Source organism: Ursus arctos, unplaced genomic scaffold (assembly GCF_023065955.2).
Source record: "Ursus arctos isolate Adak ecotype North America unplaced genomic scaffold, UrsArc2.0 scaffold_2, whole genome shotgun sequence".
NCBI classification, from domain to species: Eukaryota; Metazoa; Chordata; class Mammalia; order Carnivora; family Ursidae; genus Ursus; species Ursus arctos.
In genome coordinates this window covers 96,655,938-96,672,606 of record NW_026622874.1, presented here as the reverse complement: position 1 = coordinate 96,672,606, position 16,669 = coordinate 96,655,938, and the positions used below count along the sequence as shown (strand labels likewise).

The following is a 16,669-nucleotide window of genomic DNA, read 5'->3' as shown; positions in this document are numbered from 1 at the left end:
GCAATTTTGGCTACCACCCTTGTGGTATATGGGTCTTCTGGAGTTCCACAAAAAGTATAATGATCTCCAGGAGCTTTCCTGAGCGATCTGGAGAGGTGGACGGTCAAGTTGTGATGTTAAATGACTAACTCGTGGTTTTCATTACAAGTTTCAATACTACTCCCTGATTGGATTCGTTTCAGGAAATATGATACTATGACGCTAGCTCTATCTGCAACATAAGTGCAAACCATTTTCTGGGTGGCTCGGCTTCAAGAATGGCTGCTTGCCCCACTGCTGTTGTCCTTGTTGCTTACTACGGTTCAGTCTCGGGGTGACATTCTTGGCCATGTTGACCTGTGGACTCATCTGCCTGCCCAGTTACCACAGGACAGGGGAAGGAACAGGGGCATGGGGGCCAGTTCAGTCCCTGTCCCTAACTTACTGGGTCATCTTGGACTAGTCATTTGACATCTCCCCTTACCCTGCCTCTTCCATTAGCCCCTCAGGTGCCATTCACTGAGGCTGAATTATGGCCCCCAAAGATCTCAGGACCCAATCCCTGGAACGTGTGAGTGTTGTTTCATTAGTTGGAGAAAGGGTCTTTGCAGATATGATTAAGTTAAGGATCTTTAGATGGGGAGATTATCGAGTCGGGCCCTTAGTGCACTTATAAGTGTCCTTATAAAAGAGTGTCAGAGGGAGGTTTGAGTCAGCTGCACAGAGGGGACAGGATGGAGCTGAGAAAGATCTGAGGATGCTGGCCTTAAAGACCGGGGTGATGCAGCCACAAATGAAGGAATGACAAGCAGTCACCTCTACAGGGGTCCTTCCCACCCAGCTCTCACGCTGCCAGCAGAGTATATTTCTAAAGTGGAGAGCTGACCGCATTAATCTGCGGGGATGATTCTTCAGTGGCATCTCAAACCCTAACTCCTTGGCCTGGTCTGAGAGGCCTTTTACCATCTGACCACTCATCTTCATCATTGTCCCATCTGTGATACAAAGAAAGTAATCTCACCGTACGCTAGCACACGCGTGGCAGAAATCACGTCGTGCAGTTAGAAAATGGTATGAAATGAGAAATCAGACCTAGGATGCCAAGACCCCAGCAATCTTACCCTTCCCTCGAAAGGGCTGATGGTTGAAACCACTTTCCTAAAATTTCACGTTCAAGCATATTTTTATCCTAAATCATGTATTTCAGTATCGTTAAAAATGTCCATCAAGAAAAAGGTAATCTTTCAACATGAATGGTTATTACAATGATCTAGTATAAAACTGTAACATAAATGGCTACGTGGAATAATTTGCAGCTACGAAAAGAATAAAGCAGCTCTGTATGTATGTCCACGAACTCCTAAGATAAAAAAGTGAAAAAAGCAAGTTGTAGGAAAATGTGAAGAGTTTGCTCTTATTTCCATTCACAAAACACATTTGTACATGCACAGACTGTGTCTGGTAGAATATGGAAGGTAAGTGGCTTCTTCTTCTTTTTTTTTTTTTTTTAAGTAGGCTCCATGCCCAGCATGGAGCCCAACCACAGGGCTTGAACTCACAACCCCAAGATCAAGACCTGAGCTGATATCAAGAGTCAGACACTTAACCCACTGAGCCACCCAGGTGCCCTGATAAGTGGCTTCTTCAGAGGGATGGAGTTCCAGCACAGGGAAGACAGGAAGACTTCTTCATAGACCGGGGCCCACGTGGTCTATTCAAATACAAATCTTTTTCTCTAGTCAAGTCCTTACGAGGGTTGCACTCTGGCCCCCAATGTAAATGCTTGCTGCTGGGGCTAATTTTTCTGTTGAACGCTTGGCTTCTCATCAACAATCAGATAAAAACAATTCCTTTTTGTTCTGCAGCTGTGTTCTGCAGACCCATTATTGTCACTGCCACGATTACGTAAAGATGATTTGCTACAGCTGGCCTTGAGGCTATTCTGTGTTCCTCACACGCTCCAGGTCAGAAGGAAATTAACCTGGCCTTCAAATGTGCTCGCAGGTAACCAGGCAGTTGGCTAAGAGGTGACTGTAGTTCAATCTAAATGTACCAGGACGCTGGCATTATTAGCAAATACCACTCTCTCCGACAGACTGCCCACACGGCTTCATTTCAGCCTCCTCGTTCTCAAAGTGAAGCGCACCCACGCCTCTTGGTTCTCTTAAGCGTCTCTACTTTTCTCTCCCTGGCACTGGAAAAGACCTACATCTAACTTTTGATCTACTTAATGTGTTTCCAGGCTGGCTATGTTAAAAAAAAAAAAAAAAAATTCCCAAAATAGGGGCACCTGGCTGGAACATGAAGCTCTCGATCGTGGGGTCATGAGTTCAAGCCCCATGTTGGGCCTAGAGCTTACTGGAAAAAAAAAAAAAAGAATCCAAATATAAAAATTATGGATGAACAAATTCCTAAGATTAAAGCAAACTCGTACGATAAGCTATAAACTCACCATATTTGCTTATTCTGAGCATTAACGCTTTTGATGGTTTTTACAAATTAGGTGTTAGGATGATATAACATTGTTTTTACATGTATTACCTGAAGGAATACTTAAGAATTAAGTTCCCCTAAGATCATAAAAAACTTTTTAGAAGATGTATGTGTATTCTGCCTTCCAAGCTGATAATGATGTCCAGATACCAAGGATATTTAAACAAAATCTTGGAGAGGTTAAATGCTAATCTTCTTCAAAAATATCCTTGGTGGGGGGTGCCTGGCTGGCTCCGTTGGTGGAGTGCATGACTTTTGATCTTGGGGTTGTGAGTTCGAGCCCCACGTTAGGTGTGGAGATTACTTAAAAATGAAATCTTGGAAAGAAAGATATCCGAGGTGAATCGTACACTACTGTTCTAGCAAATTATTTATAATCACCGACAGAGGAATGGATAAACAAGATAGAATCTGTCCATACAATGGAATATTACTCAGCCCTAAAAAGGAAGGACATTCTGACACCTGCTAAACATGGATGAAACTTGAGGACATTCTGCTCAGCGAAATACGCCAGTCACAAAACGTAAAATACTGTATGAGTCTACTTTTATGAAGTCCCTAGAGCAGTCAAATTCAGAGAGACAAAAAGGAGAATGGTGGTGCCAGGAGTTGGGGGGAGGGGAATGGGGAGTTAGTGTTTAGCGGGTACAGAGTTTCAGTCTGGGATGATAAAAATGTTCCGGAGACGGGTAGTGGAGATGGGTGCACAACGCTGTGAATGCATGGAACGCCAGACTTGCACTTGAAAATGGTTAAATGACAAAATTTATGTTATGTATATTTTACACGTTTAAAAAGGGTAACAGGATTGTTATATTAAACAATTATCCTAAGTGATCAAGTAAACCTCCTTGTAAGTTTATAATGAGAATACTGCATCTCTAACTATCGTTAACAGGGATAATATTTGAGAATATCTACCCGCTATATTCTCGATTCCTGAAAATCCTGTTTTTCTCCCAGGAAGCTAAGAGTTGAGGATGGACCAGACAGGCCAGCTGTGGCAAGGAGTCCAACGGTCCTGCCACAGAGACCCACAGAGATCTGGGATGTATAGAGGACACAGCTGGTTCTCAGAAATGCGCAGGGCCAGGCTCACCCAGGATGTAGCGGAGTCAGCCTGGGACCCCTGATTCCAAGGGGAAAACCCATGCCACCGACAGTACCAGTCCTGGACTTGACAGGAGATGGCCAGTAGGGTGGCCAGTCAGGAAGGGAACCGGAACCTTGGAACAGCTGCCCCAATAGTAGCACAGACCCTGTCTGGACACCCTAACACCGTCTTGGGGAAAAGGGCGAGGAAGTAGATAGTAACCTTGAGTTGATGAACCCAAGGAGACTGAACTAACGTGGAAACTTTTAAATTGTAAGAGATGGAAAAACAGTTGATTCTCACTATTCACGGTCCTTATAGTCTGTGAAGTCACCATGCGCCCTGGATGAGGGAATAGCAAAGCGCTGCTTCTGGGGAAATGCAGGGTTACATTCCTGTGTGCCTCTGATCAGTTTCATCAACCATCATTACGTAACCTCGTTTTATGGACTCTTCTACTTAAAGACGCCTTATTCAATATACGTGGTTGATTTCATCGACATTCAACGCACAGCCAACCGCACTAGAACTCATGCTGGAATGAGGCTTATCTAAAGCACCAATTTTCTCCGTAAGGCACATCACAGCCTTTCTGCACTTTGGAACATTAGCCAGCTCTTCCGCACCACGTGTGGGGGTCATTCTAAACAGCAAGACCAGTCACGAAAAGCACAGAAAAGTGAAAATGGGGCACCCAATAGGCTATGACAAGGATACTTGTATATAGTTCGAGAGCTGAAACAAGAAGGCAGAGCGTGGCCTTGTTCAGCCTTAGCTGGAAACGTGCGTGACCGATGGTCCAAATTTCTGTTGCTCCGAATTACCGAAAGCACTGTGAGTAGTGATCTGGGGGTTACAAATCAGTTGGAGCCAGCCGGCAAATTCGCAATGCAGAACCCGCAAGGGAGGATCAATTGTACCCTCATTTGGCATCAGATGTGGTCTGGGTTCCCTCCTTACCTAGGAGGAGGGGAGCATGAGATTTAGACCAATTATGGAAAATGGAAAAATCTATCATTTTCCCCCATAGCGAAGGTGTAGGACTTATGTGTTGGACTCTACCTCCCTGTTATTTAAAGGAACAGAAAGGCAGCTCCACGAGGGGGAGGATTTTTATCTGTTTTGCTCACGCTGTATATCATCAGCTCCTAGAACAGGGTAGCACGACATGTCAGTATTTGTTGAATGAACTAAGCAATGAAAATCACCTTCAAACCAATACACAGCAATTAAACTATTGCAGTATCGTTTGGTTCTGACAGTTACAGTTCCACAATTTTTATCACTTGACATATATGAAGGGGAAAGGAAAACAGCTCAGTTTTCCAGCTCTTGGAGAGGTTTGGGGCAAAGGAATCAGAAGGCAATATAGGATTTTCTCAGTTGAACTGAGGACAGAGAATAAATGGTATGAGTCAACTCCCCGGCTGACCGGAACCTGAGAGCAGATAAGGAAAATCTCTTCTACAGCTACAGGGAGAAGGACACATAGGTAGCTGGGTAAGATTCCAGGTCCGCCCTGGGGAACAAGTTGACCTCATGTGCGAAGCGAAGAATCCAGACGAACGCTGCTTAGGTGATAATTGACATCTCCTCCCGGTCTCTGCTTTCAGACACCGAGTTGATTATGCTTTTTAAATACTTTATAAACTCCAACCTGATCTCTTCAGGGTCATCCTCAAGATTCGAGTGCACCAGCTTCAGCTTGTTCAAGGGGGGCGCTTAAAAAGGAAAATAATGTAATTAGGCATGAACTTTTAAGGAGGGGCCCTTTCCAGCTGCCAGTGACCTGAGTCTTATCGAAGCCAATTTGTTTAACTTTCTAGAGGCCAAAAATACAGTTGTGTCTTGCTTGTCATGGTTTAACAGAGGAAGAAATGTTTCACCGAGTGCCACCGCACTCAGCATCGTGCTCGGCATACAGTAGGTGCCCAATAAAGAGCGCTACCACACTGCCATCTGGTGATGGGATCACAACACTACAAGCCAGTTCCAGGTCCTCTTCTCACACCAGAAAGGAAGAGATTTCTGAATTTTCTGTCATCTTCCATGAGCACTCTGTCACCTCTGTCACAGTGTGTGTCACATGCTAACTGAAAGCTTTTCTTGAGACAAGACCAGTCAGGAAAGAGGGTCCCTAATAGTACTGGTGAGCGGCTAAAATCAGGTTTCTTCCCCCTCTTGGTGTCTGCCTGCTTCTAAAGTGTCTCTGTCCTGGCCTGGATGCCATGACAGCTCTTCCAACCTAGAGATTCCAATTTACATGGTAGGAAGAACAAAGGCCAAGGACACAGCAGGTGCTCAAAAACTGCACAGAGCCACTGGCTTCAAAGACACGGAGCAATACACAAATGCCCGGACCACTGAAGACAAGAGCTGAAAGGAGAAATGGCAGTCTCCTTACACAAAGTCAGGTTTCCTTTATCACTTCCGGAGCCTGGTTTGTGGTGTGCGATCAGCAGACACTGAGTGTCTTGTAGGAACTGCTGCTGGACGAAGCAGGAATACCACATCTCGATTTCCTTCAGGTGGCTGGGGAGGTCGGCGTTGAAGACGATCACCACCCCGTGTGAGTCCTTCATCAGGGCTGGCCAGCAAGACTCGAACCTGAAAGGCAGAGAAGGAGGCACGGGGAATGTCAGGGGGCTCCGGCTTCTAGCCGAGGCCTTTAAAAATAACGTCTTAGGGTTAACTGATGGATGACTTGTCGTTGTGTCATAACCCAATCAGTTAAGTTTCAAGAGCCACGCATATCACCAAATAATCGATCATGCCCCTAATACATGCTAGGAAGTGTGCTGGGCCAGAGTCCAAGGTGCTTGGCGGGCAGCTGAGTCTTGAATCATTTGATGAAATCAACCCTCTTTAAAGGAAACGTACTTTGGATCTCCGCCACAATCCCATAGCTCAAATTCACACCCCGTGCCTTTGGTGTTGCTGGTCACGTGTGGGTTCTCAAATTCCAGAATCCTAGAAATAAAAAGAATAGTAGCATCTCCACTTTGAGAACAGTGTACTTTGGGAGTGCCACCGTCACCAAAAGGGGGGTGGTGGGCCTCTCTGGGAAACAGATTTGTCACCACTCACCTCACTCCCTGGGTTGGGTTGTATTCGGTGATGTCAGAAGATTCTGTCAGGAAGTTGGCCAAAACAGTTTTTCCACTCTGTGGAAATGAAGATAATAAAAGCTCTTTGCTGAAGAGAAGAAAAGTAAACCATAAACGTGCCCTCCGATAGCTGGCTTGGAATCGGGTGTGATGGCGTGTAGGCCACGTTCACCCCGAGAGTACCAAGGCACAGGGTTCTCTCTGGTTGGGTGGGCCTCGCTGCTTTACTGTACGTGGTGGGCGCAGTCTGGTCTGGGACCCAGCGTGCACCGGGTTCTAACGCTGGCTCTGCCGCTGGGTGACTTTCTTACCCACACTGATTTTCCTGGCTGGTTCTCAGTTAACTTATCTGAGAACAGAAAAGAATTGTTAGTGTGAGTCTCTCTCCTGCCTCCTCTCCACATCGAGTAACCAGTCTGTCACAGATACGAAGCCACTGAAGCCCAGAAAGGGGAGGGGAGTTCCTCAAGGTCACACAGAAGTTCAAGGTCAGAGCTAGGTCCCACAGTGGCTGGCCGTGCCACACTCTCAGACAGGGCTGTTTCTCCTTCTAGTCAATACAAGTCATACACAGTCCTATTAACAGAGCAGCCCTCCTGGTCCCCCCACCCAAAGTAGCCATCTGTTCATCCATTCCATTCCCTCCTCAAAGGATCTGTTTCCAGCTATTTTCTGTGCATTCGCATCATTCATTTGGCAAATATTGAATATGCTTGGATGTAAGATAAGGCATTTTTGTCCTCCGCAAATTATTCCTCAGATGAAAGAGAATCTCTTACACTCGAGTCCTGAAACATCTCTGAAATTATGCCCTGCTCTCTTAAGGACTTAATTTTGAACAACTGCTTGACTAGAAGTATTTCAATCAATGCCAGTTTTGGAGGCTTGTAGAGGTCATAAGACAGAATCAGCGAAAGGTGGGGAAGGGGCTTAATACTGCTTTAGTAGGGGCGCCTGGGTGGCACAGCGGTTAAGCGTCTGCCTTCGGCTCAGGGCGTGATCCCGGTGTTATGGCATCGAGCCCCACATCGGGCTCCTCTGCTATGAGCCTGCTTCTTCCTCTCCCACTCCCCCTGCTTGTGTTCCCTCTCTCGCTGGCTGTCTCTATCTCTATCGAATAAATAAATAAAATCTTAAAAAAAATACCGCTTTAGTAATTTTTCCTGAGCATGGGGCCTCACAAACTAAATGTCACTTAAAAATAACACAGTTGAGGGGCGCCTGGGTGGCTCGGTCAGTTAAGCTGATGGCTCAGTTGGTTAAGCATCTGCCTTAGATGCTCAGAGCATGATCTCAGGGTTCTGGGACCAAGCCCCTCATCAGGTTCGCTGCTCAGTGGGGAGTCTGCTTCTTCCTCCCCCTCTGCCCCCCCAACTAAATAAATATTTAAAAAACAAAACACAGTTGAACGGTTATGTTTGTGGAGATCATGAATATTTATCTATAGGATGAACGAATAAAGCAAATGACCTGATGTAATAGGCATGGTTCTTCGGAATGGAATACATTTCTAGGGAACAGGGTCATACACAGATTCAAAAAGTGCTTATATCCTAAACTACTCAGATGGTGTGCTTTGTCGTGTGTGTGTGTTCTAAGTTTTATTTATTTAAGTAATCTCTACACTCAATGTGGGGCTCACACTCATGACCCTGAGATCAAGAGTCATGCACTCTTCCGACTGAGCCGGCCAGGTGCGCGTCATGTGGTTTAAAAGTGGCTTTGGTCATAAAATCGACTCGGGTGTCAAAGGTGCAGATGAGGAGCATGAATTTTAAAGCTGTGTCATGAAATGCAAGTATGGAATAAAGGAGCGTTTCCAAATTAATATGTATCTTTAATGTACCTTCAAATGTATATACAGCGACACGAATACATAAGACATCACAGAAGTGCATTTAAATATTTCATCTATGCCCTTAAAGTGTATATATACATGTTGGTCAAAACCAATTGATTGAGGGGGAGGGTTCTTCTGCAAAAGAAGAAACTGGCAGGCACATGAGGTATTGTTCAATGTCTACCTTGCCCTGAGCGGTTGCACACAAGATGAAGGAGTGCTAAGTGCGAGGATAGAAATCAAGCCACAGGGACTTTGAACTGGGTGGTCAGGGAAGGCCGAAAGGGTGACGTTTAAACCGAGATTTGAATGACAAGGAGTCAATCGAGCCTTCCAGGGGGAGAGAATAACTAGTTGGATGGCACCAGGCCGGGAACCGGCTGGCATGTTTAAAGAGAGAAAGTTTGGCCAATCTGCAGAGTACTGAGCTACAGGGGGATATGTGTGTGCAGAAATATATTTTGTTGTTGACGCTGGGTGATGAGTACTAGGAGTTCCTTGCTTTTTCTCCCTCTGTATGTTTGAAAATTTCCATTTAAAAAAAGATATTTATGCTTGGTTTACTTTTCACAATTCTGTGCATATTGTTATTACTTGTCTATTCCGCTTACTAGTTTATGTCTTGGCAAGTTCTCCATGTCACTCCACAAAAAGGTGCCTCCTTTCGGGTAACTGCCGGCGTCTTCCCCAGTATGAATGTGCCTCAGTTTATTTAGACATGATGGGCACCTAGGGTGTTTACAACTGTCCAATACCGTTTAATATCCCCTCTGGGCAACAAAGGTAAGTGTCTGGCTACCCTAGATTCTGAGAAATGTGAATGCTGCACTGAAAGCTACACACGTTTTAAAGTTTAATAATCGGATTGCCAATAAAGCTGTTAGCAATGTATAGTCCCATCAACAGAATCCTAAAGTACTCGTTTCCCTACAAGCATCTCATGCTTCGTGTTATCAGTGTTCTAATTTTTTTCATCCACTCAGATGGGTAAATAAGGTCATCTTCTTGTTTTAATTTGAGTTCTTGTTGACTGTGAGGCTGAACACGCTCTTATACCCATTGGCCACTTGCACTTGTGTGCAGGGACTTTGCTCGATTTTCTATTGAGTTCTCTTGACCAATTTTTCAACTTCCCTTGTGCGTTCTACCCGTTAATTCTTGCTTTGTGATGTATTTTGCAGATACTTCACCCAGGCTTACTTTCGCTGTCATTCCTTTTAAGGCTTCTTCAATTTTTGTGTTGTGCTTGAGGAGACCTTCCCTGCCTCAAGCGGAATAACATCTCTCCATTTATGCATCTACTACAATGGTTCTCAACGCGTGCTCCCTGGGCAAAGCATCAGTATAAGGCAGATTCTCGGATCCCTCCCAGACCTACTGAATCAAAACTCTAGGGCAGGACTGGCATGTGTTTTTCTTGTTTGTTTGTTTTTAAGGCTTCATTTATTCATTTGACACAGAGAGAGAACAAGCGAGAGGGAGCAGCAGGCAGAGGGAGAGGGAGGAGAAGCAGGCTCCTGGCTGAGCAGGGAGGCCCACGCGGGGCTCAATCCCAGGACCCCGGGACCACCACCCGAGCGAAGGCAGACACGAAGGCAGACACTTAACCGGCTGAGCCATCCAGGCGCCCTGGCATGTTGTGTTTTTAACAAGCCCTCTAAGCAATTGGGATGCGTGCTGAAGATGGAGAATATTCACTATTTTCACGGTAGTTGTTTCAAACATTTAGCTCTAGTCCATGGGAATCTTATTCCTGCGTATGGTGTGAAGTCCACATGTAGATTTAATCCCGCACCACCACCACGCGCACTACGAGCGAACCGTTCAAAGACCATGCAATAGTCTGGTCTTTCCTCTCTCTCCTTTTCTTGTCCCACAGGCATGTTCATTAGGGCCAACCTCAGGGGCAAAGGAGAATCGTGGGACCTAGACTCTGGCTCCAAAACGCCACTCACTACCTTCAGGCCTTACGACAACGGGGTCGAGGTCTGGGGGCGCCGATTCACGCTGAGGCCAGCGGCGCACACCTCGTCGGTGCGGTGGGACAGGGGACTCCTGGGGGGCTCCCGGCGCAAGGCACAGTCCCGAGTCGCCCCGCGCCCACCCGGGCCCCCGCCCGCCGCCCCCGCCGGCGGGGCCTCACCTCACAGGGCCCCACGAAGAGGATCTTGGCCTTCAGCATCGCGGGCCTGAAGCTCTCAGACCCGCCGGAGCCCACCGCGGCGCGGAGGAGCGGAAGCCGCCGCGCCGATTGGCTGCTTTCGTTTCCACGGCGACGGTAGCGGCCCGCGGGGGCCGACGGGAGTGGGCGGGGCCGCCGCGCGGGGCTGGTAGCGGAAGGGCGCGCGGATGGGCTCGCGGATGGGCCTGCTGTTGGGCGGGCGGATGGGAGGGCTGCTCTGGCCTGGCCGCTTGGGCTTCGGGGCTGGAAGTGGGGGTTCGAGGCTGGGGGTAGGGTGGAAGGGAAGCAAAAAACCCGGATCCAGACTCGCTTCCGAGCCGGGAGGACTGCAGAGCTCACACGTGCCGCCTCTCTCTCTTTGTAGGTTGGGGGCTGATTGCAGGTCCCTGATCAGTGCTCCTCCCAGTAACCCCGAGAACTCAGCCTGGCCATGTAGCTGGTGAGCTGGAATTGGGAGCAGGCCTTCTGACGCCTTCGTCACTCTGGGACCATACTGTCCCCATTATGATAGGGTTTATCACAGCCCTGGCCCAATCTAGAAAAGGTCAGAGACAAAACGAGTCTCTGAATCGTCCTTTGGGTGATCTGGGGAGAAACCAAAAGGACAATGCCCGGCGTAGGTCAGTGTCAGTGCAGGTGCTTGGAAGCTTCGCTGCAAAACCCATTCATTAGTTCAGCCTTAAATTGCGGAGCAGGTCCAGAATTTCATGAGGGGCCGTGAAATGAAGTGTCCAGACAAAACTTGCTAGCCCCAGAAAGTGCTGGTATGACAAAAATACCAAAATAAACCCAACAGCGTGTCTTTAACTTTTAGTGGCATAGTTACATAGTCTTTGTATTACGAAGAACTGCTGAGTGAAGTGTAAGGATGAAATCTACCTCAATTTCAAGATGTCATGAATTGACGGATTGATTAAATGAATATCCTTCAAATGCCTACTTCATGCCAGGCACTCTTCCAGGTACTGGGAGGTGCTTGTACCTCTGGAAGCTTTCATTCCGTTGGAGCCAATGGACATTAAGCTCGAAAATAAGTAACATACTGTCGGGCAGAAATTATTTTAGTTAGTGGTGAGTGCTATGAATAAAGATAAATTACTAAAGAGTTAAGGAGTGTGAAGGAGCCAGTTTTGGATGAAGTAGTCAAGGCAAGACCATGGGACAGAGGTGACATTAAAGCAGAAAGCTGAGTGAAGAGAGGGCTCAAGCAAACTGTGAAAGATCTCGAGGAAGAGCATGCCGGAACAGCAAGGGCAAAGACACTGAGGCAGAAATACACTTGGCATGTACCAAGAACAGCCCAGAGGGTCCATGAGGCTGATGCAAGAAGAATAAGGGGGAGTGGTAGGGTATGCTGTTGGAGAGGTGGTGTAAGACTTTGGGAATTTATTCTAAGGGTGATGGGAAGCATGTGCCAGGAATTCTATCTGGGTACATGTAATAGAAACTCTAGGGGTGCCTAGGTGGCTTTGTCGGTTAAGTGTCTGCCTTTGGCTCAGGGTCCTGGGATGGAGCCCTGCATCCGGGTCTCTGCTCAGCGGGAAGTCTGCTTCTCCCTCTCCCTCTGCGTGCGCTCTCTCTCAAATCAATAAATAAAAAATCTTTTAAAAAAAATGTAGCAAAAGTATCCTTCAAGAATGAGGTGAAATAGGGGCGCCTGGGTGGCACAGCAGTTAAGCGTCTGCCTTCGGCTCAGGGCGTGATCCCGGCGATCTGGGATCGAGCCCCACATCAGGCTCCTCCGCTATGAGCCTGCTTCTTCCTCTCCCACTCCCCCTGCTCGTGTTCCCTCTCTCGCTGGCTGTCTCTATCTCTGTCAAATAAATAAATAAAATCTTAAAAAAAAATAAAAAAAGGATGAGGTGAAATAAATACAGTTTCAAAGAAACAAAATAAGAGCATTGGTCACCAGCATCCCTGATCTAAAGGAAATAATAGAGTGTCTTTTAGGCAGAAGGAAAATGACCCAGGTAGAAGTTTGGACATAACTGAAGATCATTGAGAATGGTAAATAGCTGGATACACTTAAGACATATTCACCATATAATATAACAGTAATAATGTCTTATTGGGTTTAAAAATACAAATTTTATATTTCGATTTATATGTTATATAAACAAATGTGTCATATATATTATTCATAAATTAGAAAATAGACTAAACATAGTATATATAATTCTTAAATATCACTCAGAAGCTAGGTTAAAGTATTCTAAATGCTTTGCAACATTTAGGAAGAGAGTAGGGATCCCAGGTAACTTTAGACTTTGATAAGTCAAGAATGCATGGGGCGCCTGGGTGGCGCAGTTGTTAAGCGTCTGCCTTGGGCTCAGGGCGTGATCCCGGCGTTATGGGATCGAGCCCCACATCAGGCTCCTCCGCTATGAGCCTGCTTCTTCCTCTCCCACTCTCCCTGCTTGTGTTCCCTCTCTCGCTGGCTGTCTCTCTATGTCAAATTAATAAAATCTTTAAACAAAAAAGAATGCATGCTTTCACATTTAGGGTAACTACTAAAAGGTTTGTGAAAGTGTATAATGTACAAGCTAAGAGAAGTGAAAATGTAGCGTATTAAAAAATAGTTTGGTCGGGCACGTGGGTGGCTCAGTCGGTTGAGCGGCTGCCTTCGGCTTGGGTCATGATCCCGGGGTCCCGGGATCGAGCCCCCCCCAATCAGGCTCCCTGCTCAGTGGGGAGTCTGCTTCTCCTTCTCCCTCTGCCCTTACCCCCTCTCTTGCTTGCTCTCTTGCGCTCTCTCTCTCAAATAAATAAATAAATAAAATCTTTTAAAAAATATGGTTTGGAACTCCAATATGACAAGGCTGAAATGCTAATGTTCACTAGTCAATGACGCTGCCTGGAGTATCAGGTCTAGGGCCAGTTAGCCTGTGACATTGGACAAATGTGATGCTTGAAAGCCCTTCATAAAATGGCTCCCACCTATCTATCCAGTCTCATTCCCATCTGCATCTGCTGTGGGTTCCTTCCCCCATCTTCTCGTGTCTCTTAAGACGTCAGTGCTGTTTCTCAGCCTATTTTCCCAACTCCTCCTGGCCCTTTTGAATGCTCTGTGATGCCTCTGGCCATAATTAACTTCACATCGTGGCCGTTTCCAAAGTCCGTTTCCAAAGTGTACCTTTGAAGATTACGTGCTTGAATTCTTGGTTTGGGGTTGTGAAGGAGGAGGAGGAGGGATGCATTCTCACTTGATGAAAAATGAACGTGGAGTGGAAATAATTTGGACGGGGGGACTTTGTATTCTCCTTGGGGATTAATTTGACTGAAAGAACAAAACTCTTACAGTGACAAGGTCTGGAGAGTGACAGTCTACGGAGGGCTTGACAGCTCAAAAGTAGCGTCAGGCATGAGTTTCTTTCCTCCTTTTTTTCCTCTGCTGTCTTTAGGTTTCATTTACTCTTTGTCTTCATCGCTGGTTACCTCATAGTCACAAGGTAGCTGCTGTGCCTCCGGGCATCATGCCTGCAATTAAGGCAAGACTAAGGAACAGCAAATGCTTTGCCCTAGAGTCAGGGCAACATTTTTTTTTTTAAACAACATTATTTAGTTATAAATAAATTTAAACATAAACATATATTTAAGTGCACCTATTTTAAATGTTCTTTGAGTTTTGAAAAATGTGTAGCCTGTCAACTTACTTAAGACCCAGAGTATTTCCATCACCCAAAAAGTTCCCTCACGTTCCTTTGTGGTCAACTCCCTCCCACCCCCAGCCCCGGGAAAACTCTGTTGTACTTTCTGTCATTAGAGATTAGTTTTGCCCATTCTGGAATTTCATGTAAATAGAATCACACAATATTTACCCTTTTGTGTCCGGCTTCCTTCACTTGGTAATATTTTTGATATTTATACATATTGTGTGTATCAATAGTTTATTCCTTTTTATTGCTGAGTCACATTCCATGTATAAATATACCTTCATTAGTTTACCCTTTCCCCTGTTGATGGTTACGTGCACTGGGCTCTGTATAGCTTAGGGGCTTTTATAAACACAACTGCTAGAAATAAAGTTTTGTATGGACATGTTTTCACTTCTCTTGGGTAAATACCTCGGAGTAGAATCGCTGGGTCATGTGATTATCTATTTTTTCCCCCAAGACTTACTTTATTTATTTATTTATTTATTTATTTATGTACATATGTATGTATGTATTTATTTATTTATTTGAGATAGCGAGACAGAGAGAGAACACGAGCCGGAAGGGGGGCTGTGCAGAAGGAGAGGGAGAAACAGGCTCCCCACTGAGCAGGGAGCCCGACATGGGGCTCGATCAGGACCCGAGCCAAAGGCAGATGTTTAATAACCAACTGAGCCACCCAGGCGCCCCTGTATTTCTGTATCATACACACACATACACACTCCTGGTTCCTGATTTTCTATTTTATCTACTTGGTTATAAATCTATCACCATCATTGTTTATTTGCTGCTCAAATAGTCCTTGATTTGGCCAGCAGGAGCCCCCCTCAGGCTGATTTCTGTGTCTTGTGACATTTTTCTTTCTGTGAGCGTTCCTTTCCTTTTTGGCACTGTTACATGGTCCCAGATGATTGTCTTATTAGTATCAGTTCATAACCACCAAAGACTATACACATCCTTCTGTACTTATTTTTAAAATGAAAAGTTTCAAAAGTCCAAGGAACCTCAAAAACCTTGTTCCTTTCACACCTCAAAAAATTGGGGGAGGGGGAATATATATATATACTTAGATCTCTGGCTGGGGCTTTGGAAGGACTGGTGCCAGGCACTTGGGTGGGCACTGGGTTCCAGAGATGGAGCTGCTCAGTCCCTGCCCCCAGGCAGTTCCTGGTCTAGATGGGACTAAACCTGTCCCTGATCAAGTGCTTTCCCCCATGTGATCTCATTTTAATTCACAGCGGGTGAATTAAACCAACTGGGGGGCTCAGTCGGTTAGGCATCCGACTCTTGGTTTGGGTTCAGATCATGATCTTGGGGTCCTGGGATCGAGCCCCGTGCTGGGATCTGGGCTCAGTGGGAAGTCAGCTTGAGGGTTTGCTACCTTTCCTTCTGTCCCTCCTCCCACTTGCTCTCTCTCTAAAATAAAATAAGAAATCTTAAAAAAAGAAAAAGAAAGGTGTCGTTCATCTTTGAGTCCACTGGACCTAGTTCAAAGCTTGGAACATAGTAGGTGCTCAATAAATGTCAATTCGTCCTCCCTTTCTCCTCGTACACACACAGGCACATTCACTTGCTCTATAAATATTTAAGTTAATGAATGTTCCCTTACACTTGCCTTGGGGCTTTCGTTTTTGTTTCCAGGTGAGAGAGAGAAAAAAAATGTGAACTGCTTTACATTTCTTGGATACACGCACTGTATAAATTTGGGATTATTATTATTGTGGATTATTGAAATACTTTGCTTTATGACTTTCATTTTAATTGGAAGAGGTTGACCTCAGATGGCTTAATACCCAGGCTTTGGTTCTGAAGGGAGCAATATGACATTGGCAGAGCCAGCACTGGATGATCTAAGAGCAATTTTTCTCCTGATTCTGTGACTTGATGCAATAAAACCTTTCAGTTGAAAAAACTTAGAGAAATACGTTTGACATATTTCAAATCCTTTCTATAAATTGTTGAAAAGATTTAATACAACCGCTAGTCGTAAAATCTTTAATTTGAGTTGACCTTCCACGGTCACAATTCTTACACATGCAGTTTTTATTATTAAAGAATAAATGGTGGATTTCCTGTTATTTGAGGGAATAAAAATGTCCTTCAATCACCTCCCTCTACAGCACAGAGATCTGAGCGTGTTTAGGTCAACTCTCAAAGACAGCAATGATTGCAAAATGGTTTGTAACCTGCAAATGTTCTGTTCTTTATTATGGCAAGCATTCCTTACTATTATTTTTTTATTTTTATTTTAATTTTAATTTTATTTTTATTTTTATTTTATTTTGTTTTTTATTTTTCTATTTTTTTTTAAGTAGGCTC

General features: G+C 45.3%; 1 protein-coding gene across 2 annotated transcripts; it reads right to left on the bottom strand.

Moving 5' to 3' along the window:
- Nucleotides 1–3,222: 3,222 nt before the first annotated feature.
- On the bottom strand, nucleotides 3,223–10,811 carry IFT22 (intraflagellar transport 22). 2 transcript variants are annotated; one of them, XM_026516074.4, is made up of 6 exons: nucleotides 10,659–10,786; nucleotides 6,656–6,732; nucleotides 6,449–6,538; nucleotides 5,973–6,175; nucleotides 5,226–5,289; nucleotides 3,223–4,528 (listed from the first exon to the last, which is right to left on the bottom strand). In XM_026516074.4, exons 1-6 carry the CDS (start codon nucleotides 10,695–10,697, stop codon nucleotides 4,525–4,527), a joined length of 477 nt encoding a protein of 158 aa, XP_026371859.1. In that variant the 5' UTR covers nucleotides 10,698–10,786; the 3' UTR covers nucleotides 3,223–4,524. The 2 variants fall into 2 exon arrangements, with proteins under 2 accessions (XP_026371859.1, XP_026371858.1); XM_026516073.4 differs by having other exon boundaries at nucleotides 3,223–5,289; nucleotides 10,659–10,811.
- Between the last annotated feature and the right edge of the window lie 5,858 nt (nucleotides 10,812–16,669).